The 23464-nt window shown below is 27.9% G+C and overlaps 1 protein-coding gene across 1 annotated transcript in view; it reads right to left on the bottom strand.

Annotated features, from left to right (window-relative positions):
• Positions 1-23464, bottom strand: part of LOC107443261 (serine/threonine-protein phosphatase 4 regulatory subunit 1) — a gene marked incomplete at its 5' end in the record, with an annotated part of 107016 nt that overhangs the window by 24759 nt on the left and 58793 nt on the right. The window contains 4 exon segments of the mRNA XM_016057068.4: positions 2583-2668; positions 4797-4857; positions 4938-5074; positions 16537-16643. Of these exon segments, the coding sequence (XP_015912554.2) occupies positions 2583-2668; positions 4797-4857; positions 4938-5074; positions 16537-16643 (391 nt within the window).

Genomic DNA, 23464 nt, shown 5'->3' with positions numbered 1-23464 from the left:
ATACATATTTCTGAATGCAATGACTTAATTTTGTTTAGTTGTAAGCACATATCTTATAAAAAGCGAAAGATTAGTTTGATCCTTTAATAAGTGATAAGAAAAAAAACTTTTCGTTTTTTTTTTTAAATCAGTAATTACTTTTATTAACTTCTTTTGCATAGATACGACATTAAGGAAATTAGAGAGATTCTATGCATTATTTTAGGAGAAAAACTCTGCAAATGAAATATATTGTCACGAAATCTGAAATTTTTTCTCTCCAAAAATAGGAGCAAGTATTTAACTAATTTTTTTTGAAATATATAAATAGCACAATAAAGACAAAAATGAAAGGGAGAAAAACGAAGAAATTAAGAAAATTAATAAGTTTTTGTACTGCGCATAAGCTGCAAGTATATAGAACTCATAATATATTATGAGTTCTATATACTCGCAGTAGTTTAATTACTTAGTTTTCATTTGTCCAAAAATACATATTTGTGCGATTTATATACATATAAATAGCACAAATATTAATTTTTAACAAATAAAAACTAAGTAAATTAGTATTTTCAACTAACTACTAAGGAGACAAAAATAGTTCTAGAATTTTAAAGCAAAAAAAAAAAATCTTTTTTTAAATTTTTACTTAAAAAAAATCTTTTATTACACTCTTTACTGCTTTTTATGGCAACAAAAAATCTTGACCTACTATTTCTGAAAGTGAATAACAATCATTTAAAGTTATATTAAAAGGTCAATGCAACATTAAATTTGAATTTAATAAAAAATACAAAAAGTTCTATCGATTCCCAGTTGTTGCACACAAGAAAAGGGTAGAGAATTTTTAATAGATGATTTCAGTGAATGAGGACACCTTTGTATTGAAGCTGAAATAGAACTTGCACTAACTAACTTAACTAGCACTTCAAAACTATAAGAGGAAATGTTCAAAATTATTATGTTTTGGATACATAAATGAATACTTTAGCATAGTACTTTTTATTTTGTAATTCTTATAAGATTGTGTTATATCACTTCTTAGTTTGTTCATATTCATTAAATTTTAAAAAATTACTATAACACAGTTGGAAAAATTTCAGATTTAGCCTTATAAAAAAAAATTATGAAATCCACACTAACAAAGGATAGAAAGACTAATGTCTAAAAGACGATGTGCAAATCTTGTCGATTTATAGTGGATGTGTAAATCTTGTTGATTTAATCAATTTTGATAATTGAAAATACTAGATACAAGGAAAATTAACAGCAATATGTTAAAGAATTTTTATTTTATTTCTGATATTGTAGAACACGAAGGAAAAAAAGCAGTAGATTCCGAAAATAAAATATTTTTAAAAAATTATAAGAGATTCCATATTATTTATCGCAAATAATTCAAGCTATCATTTACGTTTCGAACTAACAGGGGTGATTGTGAGCCCAAGTCAAAATTCCGGAAATTAGAAAAAAAATTTAAAAAAGGGTTTTTTCCTTTTTCTCAATATTTCTTAGTTTACTTAAAATATATTTAAAATTTTACGCATACCTATGATGACCTGGAGAAGTAATTAAAATTTACAAATATGTCTTTCTTTCTTCAGTTAATGATTAAAACAATCATTTACTGATAAAAAATGAATATTAATCATGAATATAAGCTTATAAATTATCTCTCTGGCTCTCTTTTACAAACAAATAAAATAAACTGTGTTTTTAAGTTCCACCTTTGAAAATTTGATTTCCGGAAACTTCTGTGATTGATGATTTTTTTAAACGTCTGGACCTTCGATCTCCGGAAACTACCGGATCACTGTTAGCGAAAAATCCGGAGCACAATCAGCCCTGAACTAATAACAAATATTATCATCACTAAGATAAGAAGATTTTTATAACTGAAAAAATATATATAATAATCATTGAGAATGTAATAAGCTAATGTTATTGATCCCACAAACAAACAAAATAAACATATTACTCACAGCACCTTAAGACGCCCTGATGAGCCTTCGGATCATCAAGATGGCTGTGATATGATTCAAATGTAACAGATCACTGCCAATTTGATGATCAGAAAACTAAAAGAAAGCATCGGATCCAAGTACTCCATAGCCAATAGTGAGATGAAAGAATGCCCATTAAACACGTCAAAGATAGCTGTGATATGGTAAAGTGAATACATTTCACAGCCACTTCGACGTGCATAATGAACACAGGTAATCCAGCAATCCTCTTCCATGAAACCAACCAGGAACGCTGATTCTGAAGATTCAAGTAATCTTTCCGTCAAAGACAAGGTAGTGAGATGGGGAATTAAGACATCTCACTACCCATGTCTTTCACAGTAAAATCACTAAGGTTAAAGAAATATTTACTCAAGCACTCAAAGCAGTTTGGAACTCAGTAAATAAGATCATTTCAACATTTTTGAACACATAAATCATGCAATTAAATAAACAAAACAGCTATATATAGTAAATAACCATCATAGTTTTATTTATAATAGAATTAGAAGCACTGCAATAAAAAATAAAAAAAAAAAAAATAAATAAAAAATAAAAAAAGACAAAATCTAGACCAATCAAAAATTAAAAGTGTCTTACCAGAATTGATTCAGTTCTGATGTCTTCGGGATTCATACTGTCTGTCATATGTAAAATTAAAGGCCATATTTTCTCAGTTTGTGTAGCTAGAAAATCAATTTTCTTTAAATAAGAAATATGTTTTCTAATGAAATAATATATGAATAAAAGTAATAACATTTCGTTGAAATTTCAGTTGCAACACCGGCCATCTCCTCAAATTTTATTAAAAGGCAGTTGATTTTTTTTCTTCCTCCTTCCACAAAATTGTGAAAACCTTTCCATCAAATTCACATATACAGTGAAACTTCTAGGGTTCGATCACTCCTCATTTCACAGTAAAATGGTAGTTGATGGAAGTTGGTTAGTCTTGGAGGTTACCTCCATGGACTTCAAAACTGATATCGAAGGCACATGATTTTTGCGCAAACAATTTCAATTTTAGTCAGTGTCATTTTCTTGGTGTATATTCCTCTTTTGTTAGTGTTATGAAATGACAAATCAATAAATAAAATTTATATTGGGATAATTTTTATAGGTGATACTGTGTAAAAGCAGTTTACTAATTATGCTTAAAAACAAAATAACTAATTATGAATGATAAAGCTATTTTAGATAAATAATTATGCTTCTTATTTAGTTTGAATTTAATCTTATATCATAAAAATTAGTTAGCTTTAAAAGATGAGAAGAGGATTATTTGTTCAAAATGCTTGTTTTTTCTAAAAGAATTTTTTTTTAAATTTAACTTCCAACTCAAAAAGTAAATCATTGTATTAATAGCATCATCTTTAGTGCTCTCTAACTGCAGCCCTTCATGTACCCCTGACTCTTTACATTGATTTGAAAACACACTGCCTTAATGCATCTTAAATAGTGAACTCCTCTATCTTACATTTGCTAACTGTTCCAACAAATCATCTTTCAATGTAAATTTTCCGATTTTGAGATGACAAGTTGGTCAACTTTTTTTCAACATCTCTCCATTTTAATGTATAATAATCTTTCATAAATACAAGCAAAAATAAATAATATGCAAATAATTTGAGTATTGATGCTATAACTCAGTCGTATTGAATTGAAATGTTATTGCTTGCAGATAATCAATTTGATAATAAGTGAAATTAATAAATTACTTGAACAGAAACTAATTCATTTCAAATTGCTTAACAGAATATTTCTTAATAGTTATTAAAATCTTTTTTGCATAAGATTAAAAAAACTAGATCTCACTTTTAACAGTCAACAAAATATGTGATCAAATTATACTTCTCATCTAACCTTTTTAAACTTATCATTAGAAATGATGAATATCATCGAAATTATGAAACATATATAACACCTATCAACGTTAAAAATACCTATGGTAACTATAAACAGGGGTCTGTCCAGACACTTTGTGAAAGGACTGTTTTTGGAAAATTGTGAAAAAATTACTCGTAATTTGTCACATCCTTTCAACCAGGTCCTGCTTTTGTGACTATGTGCAAATAGGGTTCGATTATTGCAAAAAACTTTTTCAAGTTGTTTTTAAATTGTAAATAGAAACAAGATTATGCTCAACACTGTAAAATTATAATTAAAAAAAATTAAATTTTCAAAAATAAACAGCAATTGATGCTACTAAATTAGAGATGCAACATGCAAATATTTGTTATTTAGCCTATACTGCAGAACGCAGAATATTAATTTCGGACGAATAAAGGAAGGAATGCCGAAGACAAAACCTAATTTGTTTACATGTCTTTCTTGTTTTCGCCCCTGGGAAGGGTTTATTTGATTAACAAAACAATAATAAAGATAAACAAATTTGTGAAGGGTTCGATTAAAAGAAAAATTATTTTGCTAAGGGTCCATTTTTAATAAAAAGATATTTTGCGAAAAGATATCTAAACAGACAGACCCCTGATAAATCAAATAAGAATTTAAAAAACAAGTTTGTGGATGCCATTGCAATGGTAACCATGCAAAAATAGTTAGTTTTAATTTCAATCCATTCAGTATATAAATTATAGCAACCAAATCTGTGTATTTAAAATTAAATTTTGTGTCTTTTATTTTGAGAAGTTACTAAATTAAAATATCCAATTAGCAGTGTGAAGTTATTTTCAAATGCCTTCATCTTTCTGTATTATACAGTTAAAAACTGTAAATTCATACTCAAACAGAAAATTTATAGTAATTTGCATAACTGAAAAACAGTCTTCAAATAATAAATATTATAATTTAACTTACTAAAATCAACAAGACCTTGATCTAAAATAGACATTAATGCAGAATGAGAAGACTTCCGTACCTAAAGAAAATACATTTTCTGTTACTTAAAATAATGTAACATACTTACAATAATGTAATAACTATAAAAAAAACACTTACAAGATTGCTCTCATCTCTTAAATAACTTAATAGCATTGGCACCAAATATTGTGAAATAATATAGTTCAATTTAACTTCTTTGCAAAAGGCAGCTATGTGGGGAAGTTGCACCATAAGCTCTGTTCTAACACTAGGATCTAGAGAGAAAAAGGAAAATTTAAACTAAAAAAATATAGTTAGGTAAAAAAATGATGTTTATTTCAGAAAATGCAAACATCTATACATAATAATAAACGCGGCTGTGTGTGTGTCTGTTTGTCTGTAATCACAATATATCGCCCCAGAAGCCTAGCCCAGGCACGAAACTCGGAACTTAATTGTGTTTTGACATAATGAAGTATTTTTTTTCTTTTTCAAAAATTTGGATTAGTTTTTTAATTATCAGTCAGATTGTAAGAATATCTATGCTTTTTAGTCTCCAAAGAGCCATATTCAAAAAACTATTAAAAAATGCATTTACTTTTCACCACTCTTATAAATGTATGCTAATGTGAACCTTACAATTGAAATATTAATTTTCGACAACTTAAACCAATAATATATGAAGGAATTGATCATTTAATTGGGTATACTATAGCCTATGTCACAGGTTGTGTTATTCCTACTAAATTTAACCCATGAACAGCATTTTCTGCGAGCCTAACTTCAAGCCACAAATAAACAAACGAAGTGTTTGATCGTTTAAATAGCTGCTCGCCAGATTTTATTGTATTATAAAGAAAAGTAATTGATATTCGATTTTTGATTAATAATTGATTTATGTGGATAGTGGCATTTATTTGGATAGTGGCATAGAATTTAGCATTGCGTCATGGTAAATGTTATTCCTACTAAGTGGAAGTAGTTGTGTTTTTTTTATATTATACCCAATTGTAAGGTTCTCATTAGTTTACATTTATCAAAGTGGAGAAAAATTTAACTTTTGTATTAAAAATGTGGCAACATATTCAATGTGTAAATAGAACGCTTCGCTTTGATATATTTGATATATTAAAATTTTCAGTTTGAAAATCAAACTGAAAATTCTAACAGAGAGCTCAAATAAATCTTATTAGGCTAAATTAAGCCTTACCTATTGAAACGCAGTGCTATAAGCGGAAGCAGAGAGCACGCCGCACTTTACTATACTCAATACTATTTGTCGCTGTTCATAATTGTTATTATAAGTTATTCTTCTTCTTTCCAAGCTCTATTTTTTTCTTCCTTAAGCGAAGACACTAATTTTTGTAGCGATATAGAAATAGATACCATAAAAAATTTATTTGTTTTCGTGTTCTTTTCATGTATTTAGCATTTAATTTTGTTTTTTTTCTTAAGTGTTGTAGCTATATAATATATAAAATAGGAATTTAATTGTTTTTGAAGGAACGATCACACTTACCTTGGATCTCTTTGGTTTTTCTATTCTTTATTTTAACAGTTTTTATTAAATGTAATAAGTTATTTTCAGAAAGTTTCAGTTTGCAGGTAAGCACTTAGATTTTAATATTGAAGTTTCATGATTTGCTTTCATAGTTTCCTGCTATGTTTTAAAAACTTTATTTGTGAAAACCTTTAGCGTGGCAGACAACTGGCCACCTTAGGCGGCTAGTTTATAATAAAAAGGAAGTAAGGGCAAATAATCATGAGAATATTCACAAGATTTTTGATTTACAAGAAAGTCAACCTATTCTTAAAAAGCTAGGTCAGTCAGTCTTTATTTCCTATTTTATTATTCAAAAGCAACAGATGTATTGAAATAGATTTTTATTTGGTTCAACTTATTTATTTCATAAGTAAAATTTGTCATGAAACTATGCAACAGGTGTCTTATATTGCAGCAAAATGCACTACCTCATGCTCAGTTGTGATGAAAATAATCAGCACTACATTTATACTTCGGCAGTATTTGAAAAGATTTTCTCTAGTTAAAACATACTTTTTACAATAAAACTTAGAACACAGAAATACGAATAATGTAAAGTTTTTATTTACATATACATATTACAAATACTACTTCTACTAACGCCAAAAAAAAAAATTGAAAGCAGATTGTTTGTGAATAATTTGCTACTTCTTTTAAAATATGTAAAAATACAACAAAGAAAAATTAGTCTTCCATTTATATATGCAGAAGCTTGGAATTTAAAAAAATATAACTTCAAACTATTTTCCATTAATAATAATTTAATAAAGTACTATAACTTTTTTTGTATGTATATCAGTAAACATTTTGCCTATCTGGCCTTTGACAACTATAAATGTGCTCTTTTTGTAAAGGCAAGTCACCATCCCTTTACACACAGGTGAAATTATCTGTGCTTATAGGATTAATTCTGAGATCTTTAAATATTTACTGACCTGGCTAAATTTTTAAAAGTTTCTTTATTTCAAGGGGGGATATGTTACTGAATTTTTTAAGTGCTTTGAAATTTTTATTTTTTAAATGCACTTTCAAGTTGCTTATCAATTAATTTCTTTTTGAAAATCATTTATGTTCGAGATTGTCTTTCAGTATGCCTTTAATTATTTTTTATTAACTAAAATTTTTTTCCTGTTTTCATAATGTATTGAGAATAACTTTTTTAAATATATACATAAGTACATAATATATACTTAGTTATAAAGGGATTTAAAAATTATTGAGGATACAACTATTTTACTATTTATATCACGCTACTTATCATTTATATTCTTTAAAAAAAAAAAAATAATAAATAAATAAAAAAATTTTAAAACTGACAGTAAAAAAATATGAAACTTACAAAAATAATCTTAATTTGCAGAAGAAAATAAAAATTATTTGTAAAAGCTCAAACTATTTTTGCTTTCAGTTATAAAATTTTGGTAGCATCAATTAAAATGCACTTAATTGATTACACTTATCCCCTCTAGCATTACTATTTAATCAAAATAATCTAATACTTATCAACAAAACGAATTAAGTATTTTAACTACCTAATAAATATTTAACAATTTTGTATTATATATTTTAACTACCTAACTCTAAATTTACTCAAATATTTCTTTTAACAATCCTTTCTACTTTATATTATGCATTTTAATTGAACATAGACCTTTCAACTACACTAACAATAGATTCAGTATTAATGTACTAATTTGCGCCATCGCAATTTACATATCTTTCTCTGCAACCCCTTTTTTTTTCTATGATTAAGTTTAAGAACTATCACATTATGAATTAGATCCTTGTACCCTGAAATTTACATGACAAGAATATTATAGCCAAGGGAATAAGTCACATTTGAGATAAATCACATTTGTAGGGATTAAGTCCATTTGAAGGGATTTAATTTGTAATCATGTGAACAGAACAACTTCTGAAAATTAAGAAGAAGGAAAAAAAATGGTGCAAAGAACACTGACCGAAAAATAAGTAAGGCGTTTTAAGGATATGTTATAATAAACCTAATGATTTGATAACACCGTTCTTGAAATGGACACTTCCTCGTTTTTTAATAATAAAAAAAAGAAAGGAAAAAAAGAGAGAGTAAAAGTTGGCAAATTATGGGGCGGATTTGAGTAATCGCGCGTTCGTATTTCCCGTAACGGCATTATAATATTTAGTTCTTTTTAACAATAAGCATGTTAAAAAACTTGAAACAGACATAAAACAGCCAGCTTGATGCCTCATGATCAATGATTTAAGGTCTCAGGAACTCAATATGAGATTTAATTTCAACAGCTGATTGATTTAAAATGTGAAATTATGACAAAAAAATGTCCATTATCTTAATACTGTTTTTCGGCGGATTTTGATATCAAAAAGTAGAAGGAGCTATAATTCAGTCAGAAGACTGAGCGAAAATTAGGCCTTTATGTCATAATTTATTAACCTCAAAGATAATTTGCGCAACTTAATATTATTTAAAATTTTATTAACCAAGAATTTGGATTGCAAGGTACAAAATATCTTACATTCTTTTTAAACAATACTATGTAATCTTTAAAGATAAATCCTAACATTTAAGCTTAATTAATTGATTTAGTTTCAGTCTTTCATTTTCTTGGGAAGAATTCAACCCATTTCTGAAGTTTAAAAAAATGCTTTCCCCAATTAAATGGTCAAAACTAACATCTGAAGAAAATACTGGATATTCACAACAGATAGAATCACTGTTATTATAGCTGATATTTTGAGAACACATTAGATTAGTCAAGCTTATGTTATTGCGTTTTTATTATTTGTTTTTTAAATAAACAAAAATAAATCTCTGAGCTTACCTTCTGTTGAATGAAGGGCATAGGTAAGGGTATGATTATTTTCTAACGTGCTATTTCACTAGACAATGAAAGCGAACTTAGCTGTTTGAGTAAAAGGGGGTAGACTAGAAGGACTCAAGTCCAGACATTCGCAACTTTAAATAAACAAGAGAAGAAGAAAAAATGCTGGTGCGTTGAAAGTTAAAACAGGAACTCTGAATTTCAATTGGGTACAGTGAGTCACATGCTATAACTAGGATCTGTCTAAGTTAGAGGCAGGATTTCTGGCAAACTTCGTGTTTTGCTTCGGATTACAAACCAATTGGAAGGTTCCCTTCAAAACAAAATGTGACAGAGAAAGGCTCCTCCTATCCACCAGACAGCAGTAAGTGATGCCAGTCTTGGCACGCCATTAGCGGTCAAAGGACTTCATTAAGTTACTTAACTTAGCTACAAACACCGAAAATAGTACTGCGAATTTTCACGGGGCAGTTTTATACAGAGAAGTTTTAACTTTTTCTATTAATTACCGAGCTTCTATTACTGGAATTCCTTAATCGAGGGCCATTTAAATTTCTGAGAGAGGCGCATTAGTTAACTTACAGTTTTAGAATAGTCTAGCTTTTTTTTTTTTTTTTAATGTCTGTTCTCCATAAATTGAAAACATGCAATATAAATAAAATATTAACTAGTATTTTTTTTTAATCACAGTTTAAATTTTACGAGAAACTTTTCTAATATAGCTAATAGTTCAGCAAGTACCGAAATAAAAATGTATGATCGCACTTCATCAGTTAAAAAGAAACGTTCAAAATAACCTGTAATTAATAATTTCAACCTGCACAATTGTAGAATCATTAAGATGAACGAAAGAAATTTAGTACAATTCTATGGATACAAAACATCAAAAAATACAGATAATAGTGGGTTCTTCACTGCATAAATATAAAAAATGCAAAAATTGTTTATAATTTTAAGCTTAGAACGGAACAAAGAAAGTATTACTATCACTGCTATTTAAAAAATGCTAAGTTACGAGTCTAAAATGAAAACAAAAACAAGTTTCATCTAGTCAAACTAGATGTGCCTACCACTGCTAAAAAATAGGTATGAATTAAAAAAAAAAAAAAAAAAAAAAAAAAAAAAAAAAAANAAAAAAAAAAAAAAAAAAAAAAAAAAAAAAAAAAAAAATTATATATGGAGAGTAAAAAACGAACTAACTTCCTAAAATAAAATTTAAACAATAAAAAAAAACATATCTTATCTTTTTATCTAAGTGATGTTTTAAATACATTAACACCATAATTATGCTAAAAACATTGAAAAAAACTTAATTTTTAAACTTAACAGTTTTTAGCTTAATTATTTGTAATTAAAGAGTAAGAATTTTAAGAAAATTGTTTTACTGCCAACTCTAATTATCAAACTTTAGTTCATGTATATTGCAGAAATAAAGAATTACATTTACATCTTTTCATATGATTATTTTTTATCTTTTCCGCACTCAAGATAAAAAAATAAAAAAATTAAGAGATTTGTGCATCGTTGGAACACATGGCTTTAATTGTACTTTTACTTCGCAAAAAATATTAACATAATACGACACCTTAGAAAAATATCTCAAAAGAACTAAAATGAATTTACGAAAATTTGTGGAGAAAAGGAGCAGATGTATCTCAATGAAAACCTCTCTTTCTTCAAAACTAAAACTTACATCGGATATCCGGCAGCCTACCTGACTAGGCCTATCAAAACGATCACGCAGAACACCCCCCCCCCCNATAAAAAAGGTAGTAAAAAAAAAAAAAAGAACATAATAAGAAAAAGGGGTTTTAGAAACGACACGTGCGAGGCGTGCGTCGTAATAGGAGAAATGATAACCAGCTTAGACATCTGCTCCTACCCCCTCTTAAGATTGAGGAAGCTAACATTTCCAAAAATAATCATATTTTAAAATAATAATAATAACAATGCTGAAAATAAAAATGCTCATCCATCGACATAAAAGAATAAAATATTTTAACAGTAAAAGAAGAAATGTTTTAAGCGAAGACTTACATAAAGATACATGACTTCAATCAGGCAAATCAGGCGTTTGCAGTAGTCGCATTTTAGTAATCATTTGCAGTTTATAAATTTCTACTGTATTTTTTTGTAGGTCACAGCTTCGACTTATATATAGAAGAATTTTTAATTTTTTTTACCTTAAATTTTTTTTTTAAATTTAATTCAATACCAACTCAAATTTTCATCAAAACAGAGCAAAATAAATAAATTCTTAAGGAAACAATGGCAACATATTTTTTTGTATTTCATTAGCAGCATTTATGGAGAGGGGGCATGAAGAATAATTTAGCTGGTACTGAGCTCTGGAGCTGGTTTGAAAATGCCTAATGAATTGGGTAAAATCTCTGTATTCTCTTATTCCTATTATAAGACAACCTATATTGGTCATTGGCAAAATATTCTTTAATTACTTCGAATTAAAATGAAATTAATAAAAGTCAGGATTATAAATACCAGAATCTTTTCCCAAAAGTGTTTTAGTTTCATATCATAATTTAATTTTTTGTAGCAAGTTCAAGAAAGGACACACCATGTTTGCCCCTGAGCGCTAGCGGTTAACAGAGAAAAAGTTTAACCAACCACAATGATATAACTCAATTTTATTCGAAACGGAAAATTAGCAACATGAGAAATATAACTACAAGAAAAATAATATCTGAATTTGAGGAACATTTGAGAACTCAATCATTTTTATAGAGAAAACTTTTAAGCTAATTTATCTGAAACACATGTTTGCATTTTAAAAGATAAACAAATGCTTCAAAATTAATCTTTCACAAGTTGAATCAAACCTTCGTAAAACAAAAACGAATCTAAGTCGAGATAAAGAGCCGCATAATCAATGATTCGCTTTCGTCATTGTAAGCGATCGTTACTTACAGACTTTGACAAGACTTATTAAAAAACAAATCTAAAATTTTTAAATTTCAAATCAGGATTCGCCGATATAAATCAGCTTGATTTAAATCACGATCTCAATCACTTAAGCTGTAAAAAAAAAAAAAAAAAAAAAAAAAAAAAAAAAAAAAAAAAAAAAATTTTTTTTATGAAACAGGAGAAAAAAGTAGTCGCTTACTTGTTCTCTGGAGATGTTTATTATTTTATGTGAATGATTTAATACACTCAAAAAGTATAAATTGGGAAATGAAGTCAGAAAATTAATATTTTAGTACTGTAATTCCACACCCTCATAGTTTTAAGAAAAATCTGAAATACTTTTTTTTTCCCTTTGAAGTTCTTATTACTTTTACTCCATGCTACAAAATCATAAGTAGACATCTTTCGAACTACTTATTACTTTATACAAGAAAAAATTTTTGTAGTAAAAATTATCTTTTCTAGCGGAGTTCTCCCAAGGAATAAAAAAGGGCAAGATGCTGCCTCTTAGAAAAGTTTTAAAAGGGCACCTTCAACACTAAATTTATCAAAATGTGTAATATTATGTAGTAAGTGAATTTGATTCTCGACAATTTTTAAATAACTCTCTCTCATTATCTGAATAAGAGAAAAATTTATTGTTCATAAAAATAATTAAAGGCATGCTAATAGACAATCTCTAAGCATGATTTTTTTTTTAAATGTAAAATAAGAAATTATTAATTGATAAACAATTTGAAGGATTTTTTTATATAATTTAAACTGAAAATTATGAGCAATAAATATTTAAAGTTGTATTTTTTTAAGAAAAAGTTTTTTAATTAAAAAATAACTTATACAACTATAACCATTAAAAAATTTAATAATACCATCCCCCTGAAAAAAGATACTTAAAAAAATTTAAGGAGTTGAGAATATATTTGTAATAGTAATCAGAATTAAAACTGAATTCCCATATTATTTTACCAGTACGTAATATTATTTTAACAGTGAATTAATTTTTAAAAAAATGGAATATGAATAAAAGGCAGTATTTTTAAGGGATGGTGGCTATTTTTACAAATATAGTCATAAAGGATGCATTTATAGTGAACAAAGGGCAGGCAGGACGGTCCGCCCTTCTTAAAAACGCTTAGGGTGAAGTTTTTAGTTTTAATTTTAGTAATTTTATTAATATTTTTCCTGAATATGCCTTATGAAACTTGGCTTTGTAAATAGCTAACTAATAAACGTATATGTATTCTCATAAACTAAATAATAATCATTTCACCAGATAGTTTATTTTGAAATGCGATGTGGCAGTTGATGAGTGAGTTTTGCATATAAGTTTGTTTTATTATGTGCAAGTTTGAAAAAAATATTATTTCTGATAACTTTTGCAAGGTTCGTAATTTTACTTCAATTTTTCAATTTATGAAATACATTTTAACGTTTTTAAGTAGATCTGAAAATTTTTAAATTTTTTTCATTAATATTTATTATTTTACAATTAAATTGCATTAAATTTATGTCTATAAAAATTAAATAATCTAAAGTTATCTAATAAAAAAAACTGATCATATTTTTTAAAAAAAATATTTTTTCTCTATCTCAAATACAGTAAATATTCTCAGATAACAGTTTTAAAACTCAATATCTTAATAATCTACGCCCCCCCCCCTCTTATTTCCTTCAATTTAAGCTTTCCAATCCTGATATCCTTCCCTTAGATGCACATCACTGACTTAAGTCGTATAGTGCTGTAGCAATTGGTATTCATTATTGAACCTTTTTTTTTTGTGCGTGTATTTAGTTTTTATATTATTTTACAGAATATTTTTTTCGCATTTTTTGAAGAAATTTTTTTTTTATTTTATTTATATTTATCGCAACATTAAATATAGTTCCCTTTTATAAAAAAGCAACAAAAATAGAACCCAGGCTGAAAGAAGACAACTTACAGTAATCTTAGATTTACAAAATGGATTGGTCCTGGTTCAAATGTTTAATTTGTATTTTTTTAAGGGGCTCAACACTATAATAGATAACCTACAAATCATTGCAAACTTAAGTTTTTTACTTCTTGCAGATAATAGAACTTCTTAATTAAAAGCTGAGAACTGATAAGAATCAATTCGTATTCTTTTTTTCTAGACACCAGAATTTTAGAGAGAAAAAATTTCTTAAACGTTAAGGGTGCTTAAAAAGGTGGAAGCCGAATATTGGGCTTTAATTTAACAAGTATGGGATCATTCTAGACTTTTTGGCTGTGTGAAAGGTCTGCTTTTTATTATTACAATTTTTTTTCTTTTCATTTTTGATTTACGAAATATTTATCCAAATCTTCTGTATCTAAAAATAGCATGAACTTAAACAAAAGTTTGCGAAAATAAGGTCTAATTGCTGTAATAATAATAATGTAATTCTGTGAAATAATCTTTTAGGGGATTGCAGATTTAGTAGTTAAAAAAAATTATTGGAACACTCAAATGTTCAATGTCTCAACTTATGACTCAATGTCAACTCAAATGTCTCAACTTATGTGTATACATTTCATTTCAGTACACAGTCAGCATACATTTTACTAATACAGTGCATATAAGAACTGAAAGGGGTTTATTTCAGACTCTTCGCGAATCTGTGGGGAGAAAAATGAATAGTATAGTGGTTCTGTTTTTGCAATTCTAATGCAAAGTCACAAAAACTATTGGTCCGTCTAGACTTAGTGTGAAAAGGTTCTGTTTGTGGTTATTAATGAAAAATCTACTCACAATTTTCATTTTCCAGGTTTTTAGGAAAAGAAATAGAAAACACAAAAAACATGTTTTTCAAGGGAATAGTTTTAAAATATTGAATAAAAAAATACCGTTCCTTTAAAAGAACAATATAAAAAGCTATTTTTAAAAGTGAAAAATATTGTATAGTGTCTTTTTTACAGCTAAAATTCAAAATGAAGACTTTTGAGGAATGAAGATGTTTTGAGATAAATTAATTTTGTTCATGGTCTATCGACGGACCCAACTTTCTCCAAGAATAACTCCCCTGTACATACCTCGCGATAACTTATCAATGCTACATGCAATTTTCTTTTATTTAATATGAAAATTGCCCTTTCCGCTTAAAAAAAAAAAAGAAGAAAAAAAAAAAGGAGGGGAAATGGTTCGATAAAGCTGTAATAAGACAAATGTAATTATAAAATATTTACAATGCAATAAATAAATTTGATACAGAAAGGAGAAAAAAATAAATTTCTAGTAATAACAATTATTTATTTGGTTTTACGCATATAAGGGGTCTGTCTGTTTAGGAGAAATTTTGGACCTTTATTACTCTTCAAAAAATTATTTCAATTTAAAATTTTCCATCTTAAAAACTACCTTTTTCTATTTTATTCTTATTTTATCCTCGTTTTTCCGAACTTTTTTTTAAAATCACGAAAACAGGACTTCTATTTTGCATACTTTAATGAAACGCTTATTTAAGAGTCTTTCGCAAAAACGTGACTATTTAAGCTCCTTTTTTTTATAAATGGTTACACGACCATTTTTGGATACTGAGCCACAAAAACCATGAAATATTACACATACGCAAATTAATTTTTTATATAATAAAATAATTTATTCTGAATAAATCAAAGCATATAGTTGGAAGATAAAGGCAAACAAATACCTACAGACACTTTGTTTATATGAAAAGTTAAAATTTACAAGAAAATAGAAATTTTTTTTATTACTATTCTTAATATAGTATCAGTTTTGTGATTTGAATCCCACACATTTATTTGTATTAATTTAAAAAGAAATTAATTTTCACAGCTAACACTCAGCAACTTACTTTCACAGAGAACAGCAAAAAATAAAACTAAAAATTTTCATTTTTTTATCAGTATTTAAGACAGCTCAAAGGACTCTTTTGGTTCGATAGCTATAGATTGTGCATCCCTGCGTAACACCCAATAATCTTTAAAAATATTTAAAATTACGTTTCATTTACCTCATCTTTCCAGTTTTTAAGAATTTAGAAAACAAAATTTTTTTTTCTGATATAGTATCAGATTTACGTGATTGGAATCACTTTAATTTATTTGTACCAATTTGTAAGAAATAAATTTTTACAGCTAACAATGAACCCATTCCCATAAAAAAAACCTTCAAAGAATTAAGTGGTTAGATTAGAGTATGATACTGCAATAAATCAGCAATTTATTTTTACTAAGAACCACTCATATTTTTTATTTATTTAATTTTTCATTTATATTAGAGATAGCTCAAGGGTTAATTTTGTCCATGGACCATAGGTGGAAACAAAAAAAAGAGAAAGGAAAATAAGAAAAAATAACACTATGACAAATAAGAAGAAAGCGATACGTAAGGGAAAAAAACCCAGAGTGATAAGTAGATAAATTGTTTTGAGTAGTACGATACTGTAATTGGTTGACTTAACTATAGAGAAATCGATACAATTGATTACTCACCATAATCTTCGGATATACTGCCGAGAACATTGATGACGCGTGCCACATCATCAGTGTTCTCGTGAACCAGCCGTAGCGTCTCCAGAAGGTTGCGTACCACAACTTGCCTAGAAATAAAAAATATTTATATGAATATCATATTGAGAATTTTAGAAACTGAGCATTAAAATACTTGTCTCTTGATGCGTTGTTGATGTGAAACAGTTTCGACAAGTATTTTTAAAATCCAATAACATTGACACTGAACTTAAAATTGTACAAAATTAAGCAAAACGCTTTTCACATCTTAACTTCTTAAGAAAAACAAACTTTAAAAAACTAATTTACATACAAACATGAAGAGCAAGTTTTTAAAAGTATTTTTTTGACTAATGATGACATATATGAACTTTTCTCCAGACAAATCTTTCAAGAGAAATAAAAAAAATGGTTTAAAAAAAAAACCCTTCTTGGAGGGGTATAGAAGTTCTAAGTTCTACCCAAGAAAGTTTTAGAAGATTCATTCACTATACATTGGCCATTATTGTGGTAAAATTTTTTGGGGGAGGAAAGAGATAAGAAGAAAATAAACTAATTTTAATGAAAAAAAAATAGAAAGGAAAAGCACGATCATTTTTATGATTTCTTAGAAAAATCTACCTTTCCCTTTATGGCAACTGCTCGTTTTTGTACTATTATTTAATTGTTCAAATAGTTCATTCAATTGCATTTTACAGCCATATAATTAATGGACATGGGCATTCTAAGAAACTGGGGGTAAATGACAGATTCATATCAGGTTATTTTATAAATGAATCATCAGGAAAAGTATGCTTTTTTTCTTGTAGTGAAATGAGTTTAAACTACAAAATACATTTTTTTATATACTTGAGTGTTCGTAAGATTTTCACACTTCATACAAAACACAGAAATGATGACATCTAACATTCTTGTGGGTTTAGTTGAACGCATAATGGAACCACGAACGCATGATGAAACCGCAACTTGTCCATGCGTGAACATAACATTTTAATAGCGTGACCATAATATAAAGGTTTAAAGTTAACATCGAACAATAATATATCGACAAAAAACATTTAATAATGTTTGAAACGAATCGGCACAAAAACAAAAAAAATAATAATTATTAGTATCATGCAAAAAAAAAGTTTTGAAATTCAATTAACTTTCTTTCGCTTAGCTAACCTACCAGAGATAAGCTTGGGCTCGCTTTTGGAGGTCCGGGCCAGAGAATTTTCATCCGAGCCCACCTGAGCTTGAGATGCATAGGGTTACTTAGAGTCCGAGATATATATATACGTTGGATAAAGGCCAAATTTTGGGAGCACTGGACAAAAGAACCGAACATAAGTAGTAGATAGTAGTAATTTTTTTTATAAAAATTAGATTTTATAAACAGTCCGAGTCTGTCTCATAGCTGTCTTTTACTTACTTATATTTACACCAATTAGCTGTTTCGTTATTAAAACATACATTCAGGTGAAAATCGCAAATAAGTGACAAAAAAGAAGGAGAGGGGGGGAGGGAAGAACAATCACAAATGTGGAACTTTTTTATTAAATCACATTTAATTTAAGGATAATTATTCTAATAAAAAATTAAAGGTTAATAAATAAAACTAAATTAACTATAAACAATGCCAGTTGAACGTTAGTTATCATTCAAAATACTTAACACCTGGCATATATTAATTATTATATATATATGCTAATTATATTAATTAAAATTTAGAAAGTCGATAAATATTAACTCTAATGAATGACAGGAAGTATTTAATTCAAGTGTATTTATTTTATGGCAAAAACTATGATTAGAATGAGAGATGGAAATTGAAATAGATGAATCAGTTTTTTAATAAATATTCGTAGCAAATTTAAAATATTTTATTTCGAAGCACGACAGAAAAGAGTAACGAAAGATAAACTTTTAAATGATTAAGAGATTCAATCAGCATTATGCACTATGTCATGCAGCACAAATTGTTATTTAACATTTCCGCCTGTTAGGTAAGCAAAAATATTAAATTGCAGTTTTGCACTTAAAAAACAATAAATACGTTTCAAATTGAACGTTATTTTCCGATATTGGCACTATATAGAATGTTCAGATTCACTCTATATTTTATGATCATTATTCAGGACCGCTATTCTAGGACCAATATTAAAAAAATCGAAATATCCCAATACCATATTTGAGCCCAGTTGAATTTTATTCAGAATATTTTTCCGATTAATAATACACAATTAAATTGCGACCGAAAATTCTGGTATTGCTTCAGCTTTTTCTGACAGATAATTTGAGAAGAATGAAGACGCAACTCTTGTCTGAATATATATATGCTAACACTCTAATCATAGACGAGGCAGTGCCCTTTGTCAATCAAAAATAAACAAAATAAGAAGCAATAAAATATAAGAGGTAGTGAATGAATCTTTTTGAAATATTTTCTTTTATTTTGTGGGAACAGAAAACCGGTTTCCTTACGTAGCGATGGGGGTGTACCTAACTCACTACGCAAGTCAAAAAAAATTTTCCCATGGCCGTAAAAAAATATGATAAAAAGATTCGAAGGGCAAGAACTAGTGGAATGAAATATTTTCTTCCTCAAGACGAAAATGGTTTTAAGGAATGTTGGGCATGCCGACCTCAATCACAAGTGCCCATCATTCACTTTTTTTTCTTCTTTTTTTTAATCTGATCGCAGCGCTCAGTGTGCCCCCTAGCCGATATCCAGTCCTCCACACCTGCGGTTTAAAAAGAATGCATTTTTCCCTTCAGGGTCAGAAGGGTAATGTTTCAAGAATAAATAGAATCGCCTTTGAAGCTCGTTTTGCAGATGGATGCAAATAAGCACAGCCTTTCCAAGAATTCCGCAACCTGTGTAGAATTCCAGGAGCTGGTTTGATGACAGAAAGACTGGCTTTTAAATGATTAATCCAGCTTATTAAGCTTGATACAACCAAATATGAATTTTACACATTTGTTGAAATATATGTATTATCACACAAAATATTTAACATCAAGTTGTCAACTGACTTCGTTACTAAGAAAAAAAATATTTATAACTAAAATGCAGTTAAAAAATTTTTTTTAACTATAATACAGAATCTCTACAAAAATTTATCAGTTTAAAAACCGTTATAAAGAAATTAGATAAAAAATTATTTTCCGTTTAATAAACATCTAAAGTATAAAATGATTAGAAGTATACAGTTTTAATGAAGAAAAAAATTCATATAAGGTTAAATCAAATCATATTATGAAGATAAATAAAATGAAAAATTCCCACATTATTTTTTAAGCGATAAAAAAGATCAAATTTTAATAATACAGGAGCTCTACCATTTGTAGGACACCGGGGAGAAAGGGACTTGTAAGCCATTGCTATATTACTGTACGTAGTTCCAAATCCAACAGCATTACCTATGTTCTAACTGATATACAAGAAATACATAAAAATTGAATTGTGTGGAGAGAAAAAATTCACAATTACCAACATTAACTTTTTTACAATGCGATACCTGCACGTGACGTAGGGTGGGTAACTCGATCCTGATTGGTTGTTGAAACGTGGCATTTGTTTACATGAGCAACTGTTCTTTACATTCTGTTCTGAGTCGGCCAAGACCGCCAGTATCAATTCTTTTACGTGATACATTCTATATTCTTTCACAAGGATTTTTGTTCTTTCACTGTATATTTCTTACTTAAGGCAAAGGCGGAACGAAGCCATGTTGAACATAAACACTAATTATGCATCGAAGTTTCCAAATACACTAAACTATTAAATATATCAGTTACAATAAAATTCGTAGACGAGAGACTATTTCAAGGAATTCGATATGCGATACGGCAATGTGTTTAATTATTGCGTAATGTATTTTTGCTATTTTTCCCCGCCCTTCCTTTAAAAATCGAACCTAAACATGAACCATTGGCTTACTAGAAATAGGAGATACTCTTCTCGAAAAGGATTTAATAATTGATCGATTTTAAAAATATCATTTAAGACAAAAAGAATCATGAATTAAACGTGCAGGAGTCAATTTTTAAATCACTAGCATAAAGGGTATAATAATGCACTTTTAAAAAAAAAAAGATCGAAATATAATTGATAAGTTAATGAATAACTCTCAAAAGAAAAACTAATGTAACAAAATGATAATAAAATTGTTTTAACGTACATAAACTTTGGTACTTAAATTACACTTAGTTTCAAGATTAACTGACCATTTTGGGGTTGCGCCAGTTTGAGAGATAAGTCGAATCAGATCTACTATGCAAAACCAATTACGTTAAATATACTTAGTTAAATTTTTCAACTTTTACTGGCTACACTACTTAAAAAAATAAAAAAAAAGTTTATTACTTAATTTTAGAAATAAAATTCTCCGACTTATTCTGGTATCTGAAGAATTTCTATGTAAACCTAGATTATATTTTATCAATACCATGCAATTCCTCAACGGAAAACTTTTTTTTTTATCTGTAATGCCAAATATTAAATTTAAAAATAAAAAAAAATCATTGTCTAAGGATATAAACACAGAAAATTTTCACGAAATTGAGAAATTTTTACAATAAACAAATATAACAGATGTCGGAATTATTTAAATCGAATCTCTCAATAACTCATTACTGTTATTGACAATTTGAAGAATGGTTATTTTCCATGTTTAAGATGAAATTTTTCAGATTTTTGTATACAAAATACAACTTTTCCTGTCGGTTCCCTGCTATTTAGTGACAAAACAAAATTCTCTGAATTAATTAATTCTCTGAATAATTATTGGATCACAAGTTCGAAACGAATAGCAGATTATTAAGATTCTCCTCTACGAGAGTAGAAGTATCAAAATCAATACACTGTGGCTAAACAAATACTGGGTGTGGATGGATAAAAACTTGGTGAAAATAGAATATCTTTTCCAATGGGTAACTAAGCAGAGGCAGCAGCCAAGAGAGGCCACTGACCTAATCTGATATTTTACCCTCAGGAGGGCAAATTTTTCGCAAATACCTTCACGTTCTTACCTACAGCGAATGGCGGGAAGGGAGTTAAGAAATGCTTCATTTTGGTTGGACTGACGGCACTTTTGAAGAATGCCGCGAACAGCCAGTAGACAGAGTTCAGTCTGGCGACACGGGGGGCCAGAATTTCAAAATATATGCCTCTTTCACCAGAAACCACTGAGATAATCACTGTTTTTAAATTTCCAACTAAACCATGGACTTCGGTTACTTACGTTCAGTTAAGAAAATAAATATCTATTTACTCTTAATTACACAAGTCCAGGAACTTCAAAGAGAGGACAGTAAAATTATCTTGGTTATTAAATTGAAATTCAGTCACTTTTTAGAATTAAACCATAAAATTATGATGTTACAGATTGATAACTAAAATCGTTATAACAGTAAATTTTACAAAAAATAAAATAATACTTAATGCTCACCGTTCAAAAAATAAAATAATACTTAATGCTCACCGTTCAAAAAATAAAAATACACTAATAAAGAATTGTGTGAATTTTATTTTCGAACGAAAATGCTGATTCAGATTTTTCAAAATTCATCGGGTTAACAGCTTGGAAATCGGTATAGAATATAATGGAAATGGATTGAATATTCTTTTAAACGTTTAGATCGACACAACTTGTTTATCATACCTTGCAAATGAAAATAAGAAAAATTAAGAGATATATTAAAATAAAATAAAAAATGCAGAGATATATTTTTATGCATTAAAATCTTCTCTTCTATGTGTATTTATTATTAGTTTAAGATACGAAAATGTTAGGAGTAAATGCTAATTTTTAAAAATTATATCTTTGTGCACCAGAAAAAAAAATCGATTAAAGATACTAAAATCTGAATAAAATTCAGAAAAAGTAATGAATGGTAATGGAAAGTAATACAATTATAAGTGATATTGTATAACAATTAATTGGTAATAAAATGAAATTATTTAATTTTGATGCGAATTATATTCAATTTTAAAAATTGATAACAATCGAATTTCTTGGAAATACTAACTGTAATAATTTACTGCTAACGTATTTTCAGACACTTCTTATGCAAACCACAGTTCACACACAGTACTTCGAGTTCCGGATCTAAATGGCGCCTGTTTTTCGCTTCACTCAGATATGAGATCAAATATGTTTAAAAAAGAACGTTCCAGTAATTGTTCGGTTTTTGATAACTAAATAAGTACAACTTGGCACAAAATAACATTATGAGAATATTTATTACAGTAGGCTCTGTAATATTATTGAATAAAACGCCGTAATAAAATAAAACGCCGAGAAATAACGAAGACGTTAAATCAAAACTTGCAAATAGTATTCTGATAAAATTTACAAAAAAGTATGAGATAAAATTATTGTAATATGAGTTACCATTAATTACTCTTACTTATAATTGAATATTCAATGCGGATTTAAATAAATCATTTGTTCAAATTATTATTATTTTTTTGCTTTATATTTTAAAATATTTATTTAAATTTACGCAACCAGAATATATAAGATACAAATTATTTTAAACAAATTTAACAGGGGTCTGTCCAGACATTTTGTGAAAGGTCTGTTTTTCGTGAAATTGTGAAAAAATTACTCACATTCTTTCAACCAGGGTCCGCTTTTATGAATTTGTGCAAATAGGGTCCGTTATTGCAAAAAAGAAAAACTTTTTCAAGGAGTTTTTAAATTGTAAAGACATACAAGATTATGCTCAACACTGTAAAATTATAATTGAAAAATTTAAATTTTAAAAAATAAACAATAATTGCTGCTTCTAAATTAGAGATACAACATAAAAATATTTGGTATTTAGCCTATATTAATTTCGCAAAATATTAATTTCAGACCAATAATGGAAAAATCGTCTGCCGAAGAAAAAACTTAATTCGTTTACATCCATCTTTCTT

The sequence above is a fragment of the Parasteatoda tepidariorum genome, chromosome 6, assembly GCF_043381705.1.
Source record: "Parasteatoda tepidariorum isolate YZ-2023 chromosome 6, CAS_Ptep_4.0, whole genome shotgun sequence".
Classification (NCBI taxonomy): Eukaryota; Metazoa; Arthropoda; class Arachnida; order Araneae; family Theridiidae; genus Parasteatoda; species Parasteatoda tepidariorum.
Note: the sequence above shows the minus strand (reverse complement) of the source record. Positions and strands in the feature narration are given on the sequence as shown.